The 13,928-nt window shown below is 37.6% G+C and overlaps 1 protein-coding gene across 1 annotated transcript in view; it reads left to right on the top strand.

The window, feature by feature from the left end:
- The window catches only part of LOC128654327 (solute carrier family 26 member 10-like), a 255,285-nt gene that overhangs the window by 90,494 nt on the left and 150,863 nt on the right, over positions 1-13,928 (top strand). The window contains exon 13 of the mRNA XM_053708202.1: positions 11,309-11,488. Coding sequence (XP_053564177.1) covers positions 11,309-11,488 — 180 coding nt within the window. The remainder of the gene's footprint in view (positions 1-11,308; positions 11,489-13,928) is intronic.

A 13,928-nucleotide genomic window follows, 5' to 3' on the forward strand; every position in this document is an offset into this window, starting at 1 on the left:
ACATATTCTCCTATACTTACAAATGCGCATACAGATGATCTCTCTCTCACACACACACAGATTCTCTCATAATTACATATGCGCATACAGATGATCTCTCTCTCTCTCTCTCTCTCTCACACACACACACACACAGATTCTCTCATACTTACACATGCACATACAGATCATCTCTCTCTCACACACACAGATTCTCTCATACTCTCTCATACTTACACATGCACATACATATGCTCTCTCATACTACCACATGCACATAAGGATGATCTCTCTCTCACACACACACACACATAGATTCTCTCATACTTACACATGCACATACAGATCATCTCTCTCACACACACACAGATTCTCTCATACTCTCTCATACTTATACATGCACATACATATGCTCTCTCATACTACAACATGCATATAAAGATGATCTCTCTCACACACACACACACACACAAAGGGAGAAAGGGGAGGGAAGGGACTGTATTTGACAATGTCACATGCAGTGGTATGTGAAAAAATGCAATCTTAGCTTCTTTAAACTCTGAGGCAAGGTGCCTCTTCCATCCGCCTGTCTCAGCCTTACTCACTGCCTGTGCTGACATGGTTACTTTCAGAGTGTACACAGCACACTGTTTCAATCCCTATTTTAACAACCTGTGTCCTCCAGGAATATATTTAAAATATTGATTCTAGCCCATAAAATCTTTAATATAACTAACACTGCACCTAATTTACACTTTAGACTTGAACAACATATAATGTCCTAGATTAACTAAACTGCCCTGGATTCATTTAAGTTTGCAGGGTATTAGGAGAACTATAAGAGAGGTGTGTTGCTAACAGGATTACTAAACGAAAGTATATAAATGAATCGTATACACCTGCACAATCAGACAGCTATTAAAATTAACAGGATGGTATACACCAGTAGACAGACATTAACAAGATGATATACACCAGCAGACAGAAATTAATAGGATGGTATACAACTATGCACCAGTAGACACTCATATTAACAGGATGGAATACACCAGTAGACACAGACATTAACAGGATGGTATACACCAGTAGACACAGACATTAACAGGATGGTGGTATACACTAGAAGACAGACATTAAGGGGATATACCCAACTCCCTGACATTTGATATTTGTTAAGCTCAGCCTCTGAACTTTGAACTAGAATTTAACTCAACAATTCTGTTCAAATTATCTACTAGGAGTCAGACCAAAAATTTATATTACGCATGACTAGTGTAGTAATTAACCCCTTAACCAGTAAACTGTGATCTCCTCAGCTAACAGTAGCAAACAGCAGAAGCAGATGCTAGCCCTCCTCAAAGCTCCCAGACCAGTAAAACACAGTCACATTGATTAACTTTGAAGTTATTAACACCTGGCTGCTGATCTTTTTGTCCCTTGTCTGCTCATTCACTCACACTCCACAAAGAAATGTAATCATGTTAAATGATAATCCACTCTAAATTCTCCAGTCCATATACAACACTGTCTGTAGAGTCTAGACTGTATGATATAGAGAAAACTGATATAGAGAAAACAACACTCTCTGGGATTGACAAAAGGTAAAGTAATCCTTTTAACATCTGGTTAATAAAAGGATTACTTTACCTTTTTGTCAAGCCAAGAGAGTGCTGTTTTCTCCATATTATATTGACTATTACTCAGCACCCTGGCAAGTAAACTCTGTGAGAGTGCACCTATCTCTAATATTTATATTTTATATATATATATAAATATATATATATATATATATATATATATATATATATATACACCTTAGTCTAGCTTCCAATAAAAAAAAGTAACTGTCTCTTCAAAATTCCTTTTCATATACAAAATGTAATATTCAGACACTTCTTTTTATTTTTGCATTGCCGGTTATGTAACACCAGTGAGTGGCGCTGGCTCAGTTGCCCATTATCGGGAAAGCATGTTGTGCAATACAGGGGCAGCAGACCAGTTCACTGCCTACCTTGCATAGCGCAAAATGAATGATATCAAGTGTGCCGGACTGGGGGGTGAAAAAAAATATATATAATTTTTTTTTAATTAATCTTATTAATACAAGTTTTTAGTCATTATGACAGGTGAGGCAATGCCTCACCTGCCTCCAATGACTGCACGTCGTAGAGTCCATAACTGATCACAGACACTATACAGCCTCATTGCTCTCTATCACCGTGCTGCTACTTCCTGGTTTTGGTGACTGGCACTCCTAGGCTAGACCCATCCCACTCACATCACAGAGGCTGCCGGGATGCACTTGATTCCCAGTAGTAGTACCATAATTAAAATACTCATAATACATTAGTAACATTACATCACTAATAGGCCAGCATACAGAGCAGTAAGTTTTAGCATATGCACTCAGGAGACCGTCTGCTATATGTTTTACCGCTGCAGCCTCTAAAACTTACTGCTCTGTATGAAATTCAGCGCGCTATGTGCTCCAACTCCCTCACTGTCCTGTAATGCACGGCCTGTCTTGCTCTGTGCACGGGACTAGCCAGATAACTGCGCGCACGCGCTGCCGCCGCGCACCTTACAGGGAACAGTGCTTATGACATAGAGAGATTGAATAGTGAATTAAACATACATATCACACCGATAGATGCACAACAAATAATTTCAAATATCATTAAATATTCAGTATATAGAGATTAATATGAAAATACTACAAAGGTGGTATTTAACACAGATCATAATAAAAAAAAAAATAATCCAAACATATAGGGCTAGATAACAAGTGGAGCTCTAATTTAACATGCGCCGGTAAACGGATAAATTTGCCCGTTTACCGGCGCACTTTAAATAATCAGCCATTATGAGTGGCGGGTTAATGCTACCGTGAGCTCGCAATTTGAGCTCTGAAAATTAACCAGAGGTCAGACCTCTGATTAATTTAAAAAATATCCCCCAATCGCCCCCAAAATAAAGAGTTTTGTTCCTTTTTAAGTATAAAATATAGTAGCATTTTTAAAAATATACCTGCACAAAGCAGTTTAAGGGGTTAAAGTATGCAGATGTGGTGTGTTTGAAAAAAACGACACTGAATAGTGCCTTTATATTGCGGCCTATGGGGATTGTGTTATTACAATAAATATATATGAATGTGCTTATATACATATATATTTATGTGTTAATATGTGTATATAGCTTAAAGGGACACTGAACCCAATTTTTTTCTTTTGTGATTCAGATAGAGCATGCAATTTTAAGCAACTTTCTATTTTACTCCTATTAGCAAATGTTCTTCATTCTCTTGGTATCTTTATTTGAAAAGCAAAAATGTAAGTTTAGATGCCGGTTAATTTTTGGTGAACAACCTGGGTTGTTCTTGCTGATTGGTGGATAAATTCATCCACCAATAAACAAGTGCTGTCCAGGGACCTTAGAAAGTTGCTTAAAATTGCATGTTCTATCTGAATCACGAAAGAAAAAATTTGGGTTCAGTATCCCTTTAAAGAAGAATCCATCACAAAATCGATAAAAAGAGTACTTTATTTCTTCACATGGGTTAAAAGAAAAAAGAAGGATACAGCAAACCAATGGTTCAAGACAATCATGGGCGTAGCACTGTTGTGCTTACGCGTTTCGGATGAAAATCCATAGTCACAGCCTGCAGTGCTATGCCCCTTACTCAGTTTAAAAACCTAATCTAAGAACATGATAGGCTAAAACAAAAGCACGCCCTCATGAATTAAACCAATACAATTATCAACATTTCTACATAATGTGTCATAGACTGCACAATACATCTTAGTAAGGTGTATAGAGTAACTATACAACTGGTGATAGAAATAATAAATATTAATCAATGTCAGTTAAGACCCACACTAAACATGACGTGTGATACAATATTTGCCAATGAAGAAAATATGAATATAACATAGCATCGCCTATATAACACGGTCCAAAAATACAACCTACAGAGACGATTCTAATAGCTCATGTTAACATGAAAAGAGAATGCTTATTTATTTATCTAGCACAGATTAAACCATCCATAAACACCTTTAAATTCTGAAAAGGATATTATACATGTTATTCTCAGCGCTGCGGAATCTGTTGGCGCTCTACAAATACCTGATAATAATAATAATAATAATTCTCAAACATCGGTACAATCCTCATAGAACATTTGAGTGCGCTAAATAATATGAACCCATAATTTAAAAGCATAATAATGATGATATAATTAACCACAGTATAATTCATAATATGCTCATCTTAGTGTAAGATACTATATACAATGTAATAGATTTGTATAGATCTATATAAGTTTAAACAAATCACAAGACCCTAGTGTAAAAACAACATGGGAACAATGTAATCATACATCATATGCTTAAATATATAGTATCATGTCAACATAGTTCATAGTCAAGGTGCAATGTTACTCCCAGTGGTTCATGACATCATACTTTGAGTTCAATCCCACAGGAATACGTGTACCCAGTGTAAAAATCCAATAGGCTTCTCTTTTAGCTAGCAACTGGTCTATATCTCCACCTCTCCTTGGTTTATGGATCTTTTCTATTCCACACTAAGATAAACTTCTGAAACTTCCCTTATGGAAAATTCCAAAGTGTTGTACTAGGGGAGTTGTTGACCGTTTTGTCTTAAAAGAGGAAAGATGTTCCCTTATTCTTGTATTAATGTCCCTAGAGGCAAGTCCTACATATTGGACTTTGCACTAAGCACACTCAATTAAGTATAAACCATAGTTGGTTGTACAATTAATGCAGGCACCAATGTTATAACTTTTATTAGTTACTGTGCTCACAATCGGCTAGATTTAGAGTTTGGCGTTAGCCGTCAAAACCAGCGTTTAGAGGCTCCTAACGCTGGTTTTGGGCTACCGCTGGTATTTAGAGTAAGTCAGGAAAGGGTCTAACGCTTACTTTCCAGCCGTGACTTTTCCATACCGCAGATCCCCCTATGCCATTTGCGTATCCTATCTTTTCAATGGGATCTTTCTAACGCCGGTATTTAGAGTCTTGGCTGAAGTGAGCGTTTCTGGGCTAACGCCGGTTCATAAAGCTCTTAACTACTGTGCTCTAAAGTACACTAACACCCATAAACTACCTATGTATCCCTAAACCGAGGCCCCCCCACATCGCCGCCACTCTATTAAAATTTTTTAACCCCTAATCTGCCGACCGCACACCGCCGCCACCTACGTTATCCCTATGTACCCCTAATCTGCTGCCCCTAACACCGCCGACCCCTATATTATATTTATTAACCCCTAATCTGCTGCCCCCAACGTCGCCTCCACCTACCTAAATTTCTATTTATTTTAACTAGGTTGCTATTAAATAGTTAATAACTATTTAATAGCTATTGTACCTAGTTAAAATAATTTGAAAGTTGCCTGTAAAATAAAAATAAATCCTAAAATAGGTACAATATAATTATTATTTATATTGTAGCTATATTAGGGTTTATTTTACAGGTAAGTATTTAGCTTTAAATAGGAATAATTTATTTAATAAGAGTTAATTTATTTCGTTAGATTTAAATTATATTTAATTTAGGGGGGTGTTAGGGTTAGGGTTAGACTTAGCTTTAGGGGTTAATAAATTTATTAGAGTAGCGGTGAGGTCCGGTCGGCATATTAGGGGTTAATACTTGAAGTTAGGTGTCGGCGATGTTAGGGAGGGCAGATTAGGGGTTAATACTATTTATTATAGGGTTATTGAGGTGGGAGTGAGGCGGATTAGGGGTTAATAACTTTATTATAGTAGCTGTGAGGTCCGGTCGGCAGATTAGGGGTTAATAAGTGTAGGTAGGTGGAGGCGACGTTGGGGGCGGCAGATTAGGGGTTAATAAATATAATATAGGGGTCGGCAGTGTGTGGGGCAGCAGATTAGGAGTTCATAGGGATAACGTAGGTTGCGGCGGTGTACGGAGCGGCAGATTAGGGGTTTAAAAAAATATGCAGGTGTCAGCGTAGCAGGGGCGGCAGATTAGGGGTTAATAAGTGTAAGGTTAGGGGTGTTTAGACTCGGGGTACATGTTAGGGTGTTAGGTGCAGACTTGTTTCCCCATAGGAAACAATGGGGCTGCGTTAGGAGCTGAACGCTGCTTTTTTGCAGGTATTAGGTTTTTTTTCAGCTCAAAATGCCCCATTGTTTTCTATGGGGGAATCGTGCACCAGCACGTTTTTTAAGCTGGCCGCGTCCGTAAGCATCGCTGGTATTGAGAGTTGCAGTGGTGGTAAATATGCTATATGCTCCCTTTTTGGAGCCTAACGCAGCCCTTCTGTGAACTCTAAATACCAGCGGTATTTAAAAGATGCGGGGGAAAAAAGCCAGCTTTAGATACGCGGGTCGTTACCGACAAAACTCTAAATCTAGCCGAAAGTTTTTTGTTACTTTAACATATTCACACGGTTTGCATTTATGGTGTCCACATTTGTACATACCAACATGAGTGATTATGAACTATGTTGACATGATACTATATATTTAAGCTTATGATATATGATTACATTGTTTCCATGTTGCTTTTACACTAGGGTCTTGTGATTTGTTTAAACTTATATAGATCTATATGAATCTATTACATTGTATATAGTATCTTACACTAAAATGAGCATATTATGAATGTGGTTAATTATTTCATCGGAGAGCTAACATCATAATAAGTGATCATGTATTGTGTATCTCTTTGTATAAGATGCATTATGTTGTGATCAGTTTAGGTTAGGAAGATTTAGTGACTCATATTTAAACTATAGTAGATAGATGATAGTCCTACATTGTATAGACTACCTACAAAGGTTATTACATTCTATATTCTAGACTATCAATATAGGATATTATATATTGTATCATCAGTTATTGATTATGCTATTGAATTATGGGTTCATATTATTTAGCGCACTCAAATGTTCTATGAGGATTATACTGATGTTTGAGAATAACATGTATAATATCCTTTTCAGAATTTAAAGGTGTTTATGGATGGTTTAATCTGTGCTACATAAATAAATAAGCATTCTCTTTTCATGTTAACATGAACTATTAGAATCGTCTCTGTAGGTTGTATTTTTGTACCGTGTTATATAGGCGATGCTATGTTATATTCATATTTTCTTCATTGGTAAATATTGTATCACTCGTCATGTTTAGTGTGGGTCTTAACTGACATTGATCAATATTTATTATTTCTATCACCAGTATAGTTACTCTATACAATTACGAAGATGTATTGTGCATTCTATGACACATTATGTAGAAATGTTGATAATTGTATTGGTTTAATTCATGAGGGCGAGCTTTTGTTTTAACCTATCATGTTCTTAGATTAGGTTTTTAAACTGAGTAAAGGGCATAACACTGCAGGCTGTGACTACCGATTTTTATCCGAAACGTGTAAGCCCAACAGTGCTATGCCTGTGATTGTCTTGAGCCATTGGTTTGCTGTATCCTTCATTTTTATTTTAACCCATGTAAAGAAATAAAGAACTGTTTTTATCGATTTTGTGACGGATTGACCTCTTCTTTAAGCTATTTACTTCTCCAGTAAATCTGGACGCCATCACTGTGCTTGGGATTGGAGCAGGTGTGCCATTTTGCTGTCTTGCTGTTGGCCGGAGGGTAGGTCACATGATAGTGATGTAAAGGTAACTGAAGAATCAGAACCACGCCGAGAAGCTGAGGTTCCCGACGGAGATACCTTGTGAGCCGTTAAATTTGTAAGTGAGTGAGACGTAGTCCCTATTTCATCTACGGCATAAGGTATAGGCCCTCTGGGGTGTCTTGGTGTGTGGGGTCAACATACCCATAAGTTATTGCAAGCTGCTAGCTGTAAGCATTGGACATGGTAACAATTTGCTACATATGTCCCAGTAGTGGTTACCTTGTTCCCCTCCCGTGAGCCTATATACCGACACCTTACTGTCTTATGATACTTATACAATAACTTTGGTTGTTTTTTAAACTGGGTCAACTACCTTTCTCTAATATGTGTATATAAACACATAAATATAAATATATATATTCATATACATATATTTTTCAACTTTGCTGCCCATTGCTGCGCAACTTCGATACGCTAGGTTCTCTGCTGTGACTATCGTCATGAGAACGAAGCTTCCATTGGAGCCTATGGAAGCACGCTCTAAAGAGCACAAAACTTCCTCCCGTTCGCATTGCACTCAACTAGTAATACCAGCGCACTTTACAAGTAGAGCACAAATATCTGGTCCATAGTGACAAATGTTGGTGGTGGCTTACAAGGCACTATGGCTCATACAGTATATGGATACTTTGCCCTAAGAAGTGGTAATCTGAAAGGAGGTAGCCAAAGAGTCCTGAAGTTCTTGAAAAACCACTTCAACTTGACTAATAATTATAGCTATTTAACAAAGTTCCGATGAGATTTTCTACAGCTCAGAAGAAAAAAAACAACTCTTTAATATCCTGAGTAATATAATGAAATCCCTTCATGTTAGTAGATGTAAATAAAATCTGATCTATCAAATATATTACAATGGATACATCAATGTGACCAAATACTAAACCTAGAGGACTATTATTCCATTAAGAATTGATGTAAACCCATCTTTGAACAAATGCTAATAGCTTGGGATAAATGTCACAGGGAGATTCAGTGATTTTCCTGATTTCATTGTTGATATGAGGTGAAAGTAAAAGACAAAAACAGTTTTTGGGCATAACGGTGTTTATGGACTGGATTTTGTATATGTAAATGATTTATGCATATACATTACAATTGTTTTATGATGTTCTTTTGTAACCAGCAAATTTCTATGACACAGCTTGCAGCAATGTGTATATGTTTATCATTGTATGCATTATGTATCTGTGATATTGTTTAACCCCTTAACGACCAAGGTCGTACGCCACACGTCCTCAAAAAAAATACAGTTAATGACCAAGGACGTGTGGCGTACGTCCTTGGTCTGGAAAGCAGCTGGAAGCGATCCTGCTCGCTTCCAGCTGCTTTCCGGCTATTCCAGTGATGCCTCGATATCGAGGCATCCTGCAATAACCCCCCTTGGCCATCCGATGCAGAGAGAGCCACTCTGTGGCCCTCTCTGCACCGGACATCCGTGGCCGGTATCGTTGGTGGGTGGGAGCAAGTCTGGGAGGCGGGTGGGCGGCCATCGATGTGCCGAGTGGAGGGGGGCGGGATCGGGGGCGGGATAGACGGGAGTGCGCACGGGAGCGCGCACGTGCACGAGGGGCGCCATGCGGGAGCGTGCACGGGCGGGAGGGGGAGGGAACCGCTACACTGCAGAAAAAAAAGTTAATAAAAGTTAAAAAAAAAAACCATATATTTAAAAAATTCAATGATCATCTAAGGGTTCTGGAAGGGGTGGGGGGTTGGTCTTGGGGGGGAAGCTACACTACAGAAAAGGGCAATAAAAAAAAAAAACATACTTTTTTTACTAAACTGGGTACTGGCAGACAGCTGCCAGTATCCAAGATGGCGCCCATTAAGGCAGAGGGGGAGGCTTAGAAAGCTGTTTGGTGGGGGATCAGTGAGGTTGGGGGCTAAGGGGGGATCCTACACAGCAGCATATGTAAATATGCTATATAAACAAAATCCCAAATATAGCTTTTATTTTAGTACTGGCAGAGTTTCTGCCAGTACTTAAGTTGGCGGGACAATTGTGGCGTGGGGGAGGGAAAAGAGCTGTTTGGGAGGGATCAGGGGGTCTGATGTTTTAGGTGGGAGGCTGAGCTCTACACTAAAGCTAAAATTAACCCTGCAAGCTCCCCACAAGCTACATAATTAATCCCATCACTGCTAGCCATAATACACGTGTGATGCACAAAGGGGATCACAGAGAAGCATTTACAACCATTTGTGCCATAATTGCACAAGCTGTTTGTAAATGATTTCAGTGAGAAACCTAAAATTGTGAGAAATGTAAAGTTTTTTTTAATTTGATCGCATTTGGCGGTGAAATGGTGGCATGAAATATACCAAAATTGGCCTAGATCAATACTTGGGGTTGTCTACTACACTACACTAAAGCTAAAATTACCTCTAAAAGCTCCCTACATGCTCCCTAATTAACCCCTTCACTGCTGGGCATAATACACGTGTAGTGCGCAGTGGCATTTAGCAGCCTTCTAATTACCAAAAAGCAACGCCAAAGCCATATATGTCTGCTATTTCTGAACAAAGGAGATCCCAGAGAAGAATTTACAACAATTTAAGCCATAATTGCACAAGCTGTTTGTAAATAATTTCAGTGAGAAACCAAAAGTTAGTGAAAAAATTAGTGAAAAAGTGAAAATTTTTTGTATTTAATCGCATTTGGCGGTGAAATGGTGGCATGAAATATACCAAAATCGGCCTAGATCAATACTTTGGGATGTCTACTAAAAAAAAATATATACATGTCAATGGATATTCAGAGATTCCTGAAAGATATTAGTGTTCTAATGTAACTAGCGCTAATTTTGAAAAATAATGGTTTGGAAATAGCAAAGTGCTACTTGTATTTATGGCCCTATAACTTACAAAAAAAGCAAAGAACATGTAAACATTGGGTATTTCTAAAATCAGGACAAAATTTAGAAACTATTTAGCGTGGGTGTTTTTGGTGGTTGTAGATGTGTAACAGATTTTGGGGGTCAAAGTTAGAAAAAGTGTGTTTTTTTCCATTTTTTCCTCATATTTTATAACTTTTTTACAGTAAATTATAAGATATGATGAAAATAATGGTATTTTTAGAAAGTCCATTTAATAGCGAGAAAAACTGTATATAATATGTGTGGGTACAGTAAACGAGTAAGAGGAAAATTACAGCTAAACACAAACACCGCAAAAATGTAAAAATAGCCTTGGTCCCAAACGGACAGAAAATGGAAAAGTGTTGTGGTCATTAAGGGGTTAATAAACTGGTCAACAATAAAAAAAAAAAGGAATTGAACAATTGAAACATAGCTCTTTGGCTTCACCCCTAGGCTAATATGTCTCATTTTCTCCAGCAGCTATCCATTGTTTAATAATTGTGCTTAAAAAATATCTTAGGTGCATCCTATACACAGGGAAAGTATTCACAATATATTTGAGATATTTAAAACATCTACTATGATTCTGTGGATTACAGGCATTAAGTAAAGATGCTAAAAACTGCATTTGGGTGGTTACTGATAAATAGGGGAAGGAGTTACTGAACAGCCCAAGATTTAAAAATGCTCTGTTAGGGCTACTTGGGGGCTGACATTAAAAATCACTTTTCTAGATTTTGTTTTTTTACCTTTTCTCTCATATTTATATTTATTTTTTTGTTTTTTAGTGCTTTGAAATCCCAGGGCTGAAGATATTGTCATACAACTCCCCCATTTACTATGGGAATAGAGACATATTCAAAGAAACCATGAGCAAAATTGTGGGTTTGACTCAGGAAAAGATACGAAAGAGAGAAAAAGCTTTGAGAGCCTTGGAACAAGGCAGGAAGATGAGCATCACAGTTGTGGTAATAACAATTATTTTACTGAGGTGAACATAAACTCCTGTTTTAATTTGCTCACAACTAATAAAACACTGATCCTTGTGTGTTAAAAGGTTTAATCCATATATGTGCGGGGAAACATAGCAGCAATTAGTAGTTTTATTTGTTTAAATGAATTAAATAGCATAATCATCATTTTAACCATAACTATCTAGCTAAATCAAGAACCTAATAAAACATCTATTTCTTTCTAATGACATGGTGAGTCCACGGATCATCATCAATTACTGTTGGGAATATCACTCCTGGCCAGCAGGAGGAGACAAAGGGCACCACAGCAGAGCTGTTAAGTATCACTTCCCTTCCCACAAACCCCAGTCATTCTCTTTGCCTCTAGTACAAGGAAGAGGTGAAGTAATGAGGTGTCCTGATTAAGATTCTTCTATCAAGATTTTTTTATTTTGAAGTCTGGGCAAGATTGCTCTGGCCTTCCATCACAATTTGGGTCTAGCTGTACTCCACGTTAGTCTCTTCAGCAGGGCTGTGGTGGCTTTAAAGCAGTTAGGAACTTGTAAAGTGGGCTTTGCTGCTTTTCCTAACATGTTGCTGCCCTGGTATAGAAAGACTGAGTAAGCTTACTCTGTCTTTCTTTTTACATAGGTCCCTGTGAGGAGCGGCATCCTCTCAAACTAGTCGTCTGTCTGCCAGATGACTAGAATGCAGGTAAGTGCCTTTTGTTCTTCTGAGGCTAGAAGGCTGTCACTGAAGGGGTTAAGGCTCCCTGCTATACAATTTGGGACTCAAAATCCTTCAGGGGTAAGGGTTTTTACGGCAGAGAGCAGGGCACTGATGGAGACTAGTTAATATCCTTCAGGGCAGGAAGGAGTTCAGTTTTGTTAGGATACACGCTCCATTCTTTGTGATCTAGGACTCCACCTTTTTTCTTCAGTAGCAATGCGGAGCGGCATCATTTCTGTTTCCTCTGGGTCCGACCACGTGACCCTGCCTTCTTTCCTCAATACGGAACAGAGAGGCGCCATTTTTGCAATAATAACAGAGTTCTGAGCGGAGATTTTTGTCGGGTGCAGGCCCTATAGCAAAGGAAGCTAGAGAGGGCTAAGTCACTTTATTATTAAGAGTGTTATGTTTTACATTCCAAAATGTGTGCCCAAAGTCAGTTATCTTCTGTAATTTCACTGCACATTACATCAGGGCATGTATTAAACTGAGTTGTGACTAGGGATGGGCGAATGTTTCGCAACATTCGAAAAACGGCACGAATTTTAACACATTCGTTCGTTCGAATCGAATTTCGAATGTTTACATAACATTCTAACATTCGATTTTCGAATGTTCGGTTTCAAATTTTATGATTACATTCGAAAATATTCTTTTCGAAAAATTTGAATTTAGATTGTAATAGTATTTCTAATGCTTTTTCTTTAAATGTAATATTCGAATTATGCAATATTCGAATTCGAAAAATTCGAATTTAGATTGTAATAGTATTTCTAATGCTTTTTCTTTAAATGTAATATTCGAATTATGCAATACATGTATTCGAATTTGAAAAAAATTCAAATTTAGATTGTAATAGTATTTCTAATGCTTTTTCTTTAAATGTAATATTCGAATTATGCAATATTCGAATTCAAAAAATTCGAATTTATATTCGAATTTGAGAAATTCGAATTTATATATTTGTAATAGTATTTCTAATGCTTTCTTTAAATGTAATATTCGAATTATGCAATATTCTATATGGAAACATTCGAAATGATATATTTGTATCTATTATGTATCAATTTACTAGATTCCCGCCCTACCACATGAACTATTGAACTTCTGAATAGTATTTGTTAAATAGAATGTTAAATTCGAAATTTCGAATGTGAACATTTGATATAATTATAAACATTCGAATTCGAAAGTGACATTCGAAAACTGTAAATAACATTCGATTTTCGAATTTTTAAGAATATTCGTTCTTATCGACATTCAGATTTAGAATTCGAAAATTTACACATTCGCCCATCCCTAGTTGTGACTCTTGTTCCACTGGCATGTTTCAGTAAAAGTCTATAGATTTGCTCTTTTGCCTCGGCTGAGGTTTCTTCAGGAGAAAGGGTCTTCAAGCATTGGTGCCTTCTGGTTCGGTTACCTGTCTTGTCCCTCCGGTATCATCTGTGTCCTCTGGCTTGGGTATTGATTCCCTACAGTAATTGATGATGATCCGTGGACTCACCGTGTCATTAGAAAGAAAACAAAATTTATGCTTACCTGATAAATTTATTTATTTCTTGACACGGTGAGTCCACGGCCCTCCCTGGTTTTCAGACAGTTTTTTTAATATAAACCTCAGGCATCTCTGCACCTTGTGTTATTTCCTTTCTCTCCTTTTCCTTTGGTCGAATGACTGGGGTTTGTGAGAAGGGACGTGATACTTAACAGCTCTGCTGTGGTG

This window comes from Bombina bombina, chromosome 3 (genome assembly GCF_027579735.1).
Source record: "Bombina bombina isolate aBomBom1 chromosome 3, aBomBom1.pri, whole genome shotgun sequence".
Classification (NCBI taxonomy): Eukaryota; Metazoa; Chordata; class Amphibia; order Anura; family Bombinatoridae; genus Bombina; species Bombina bombina.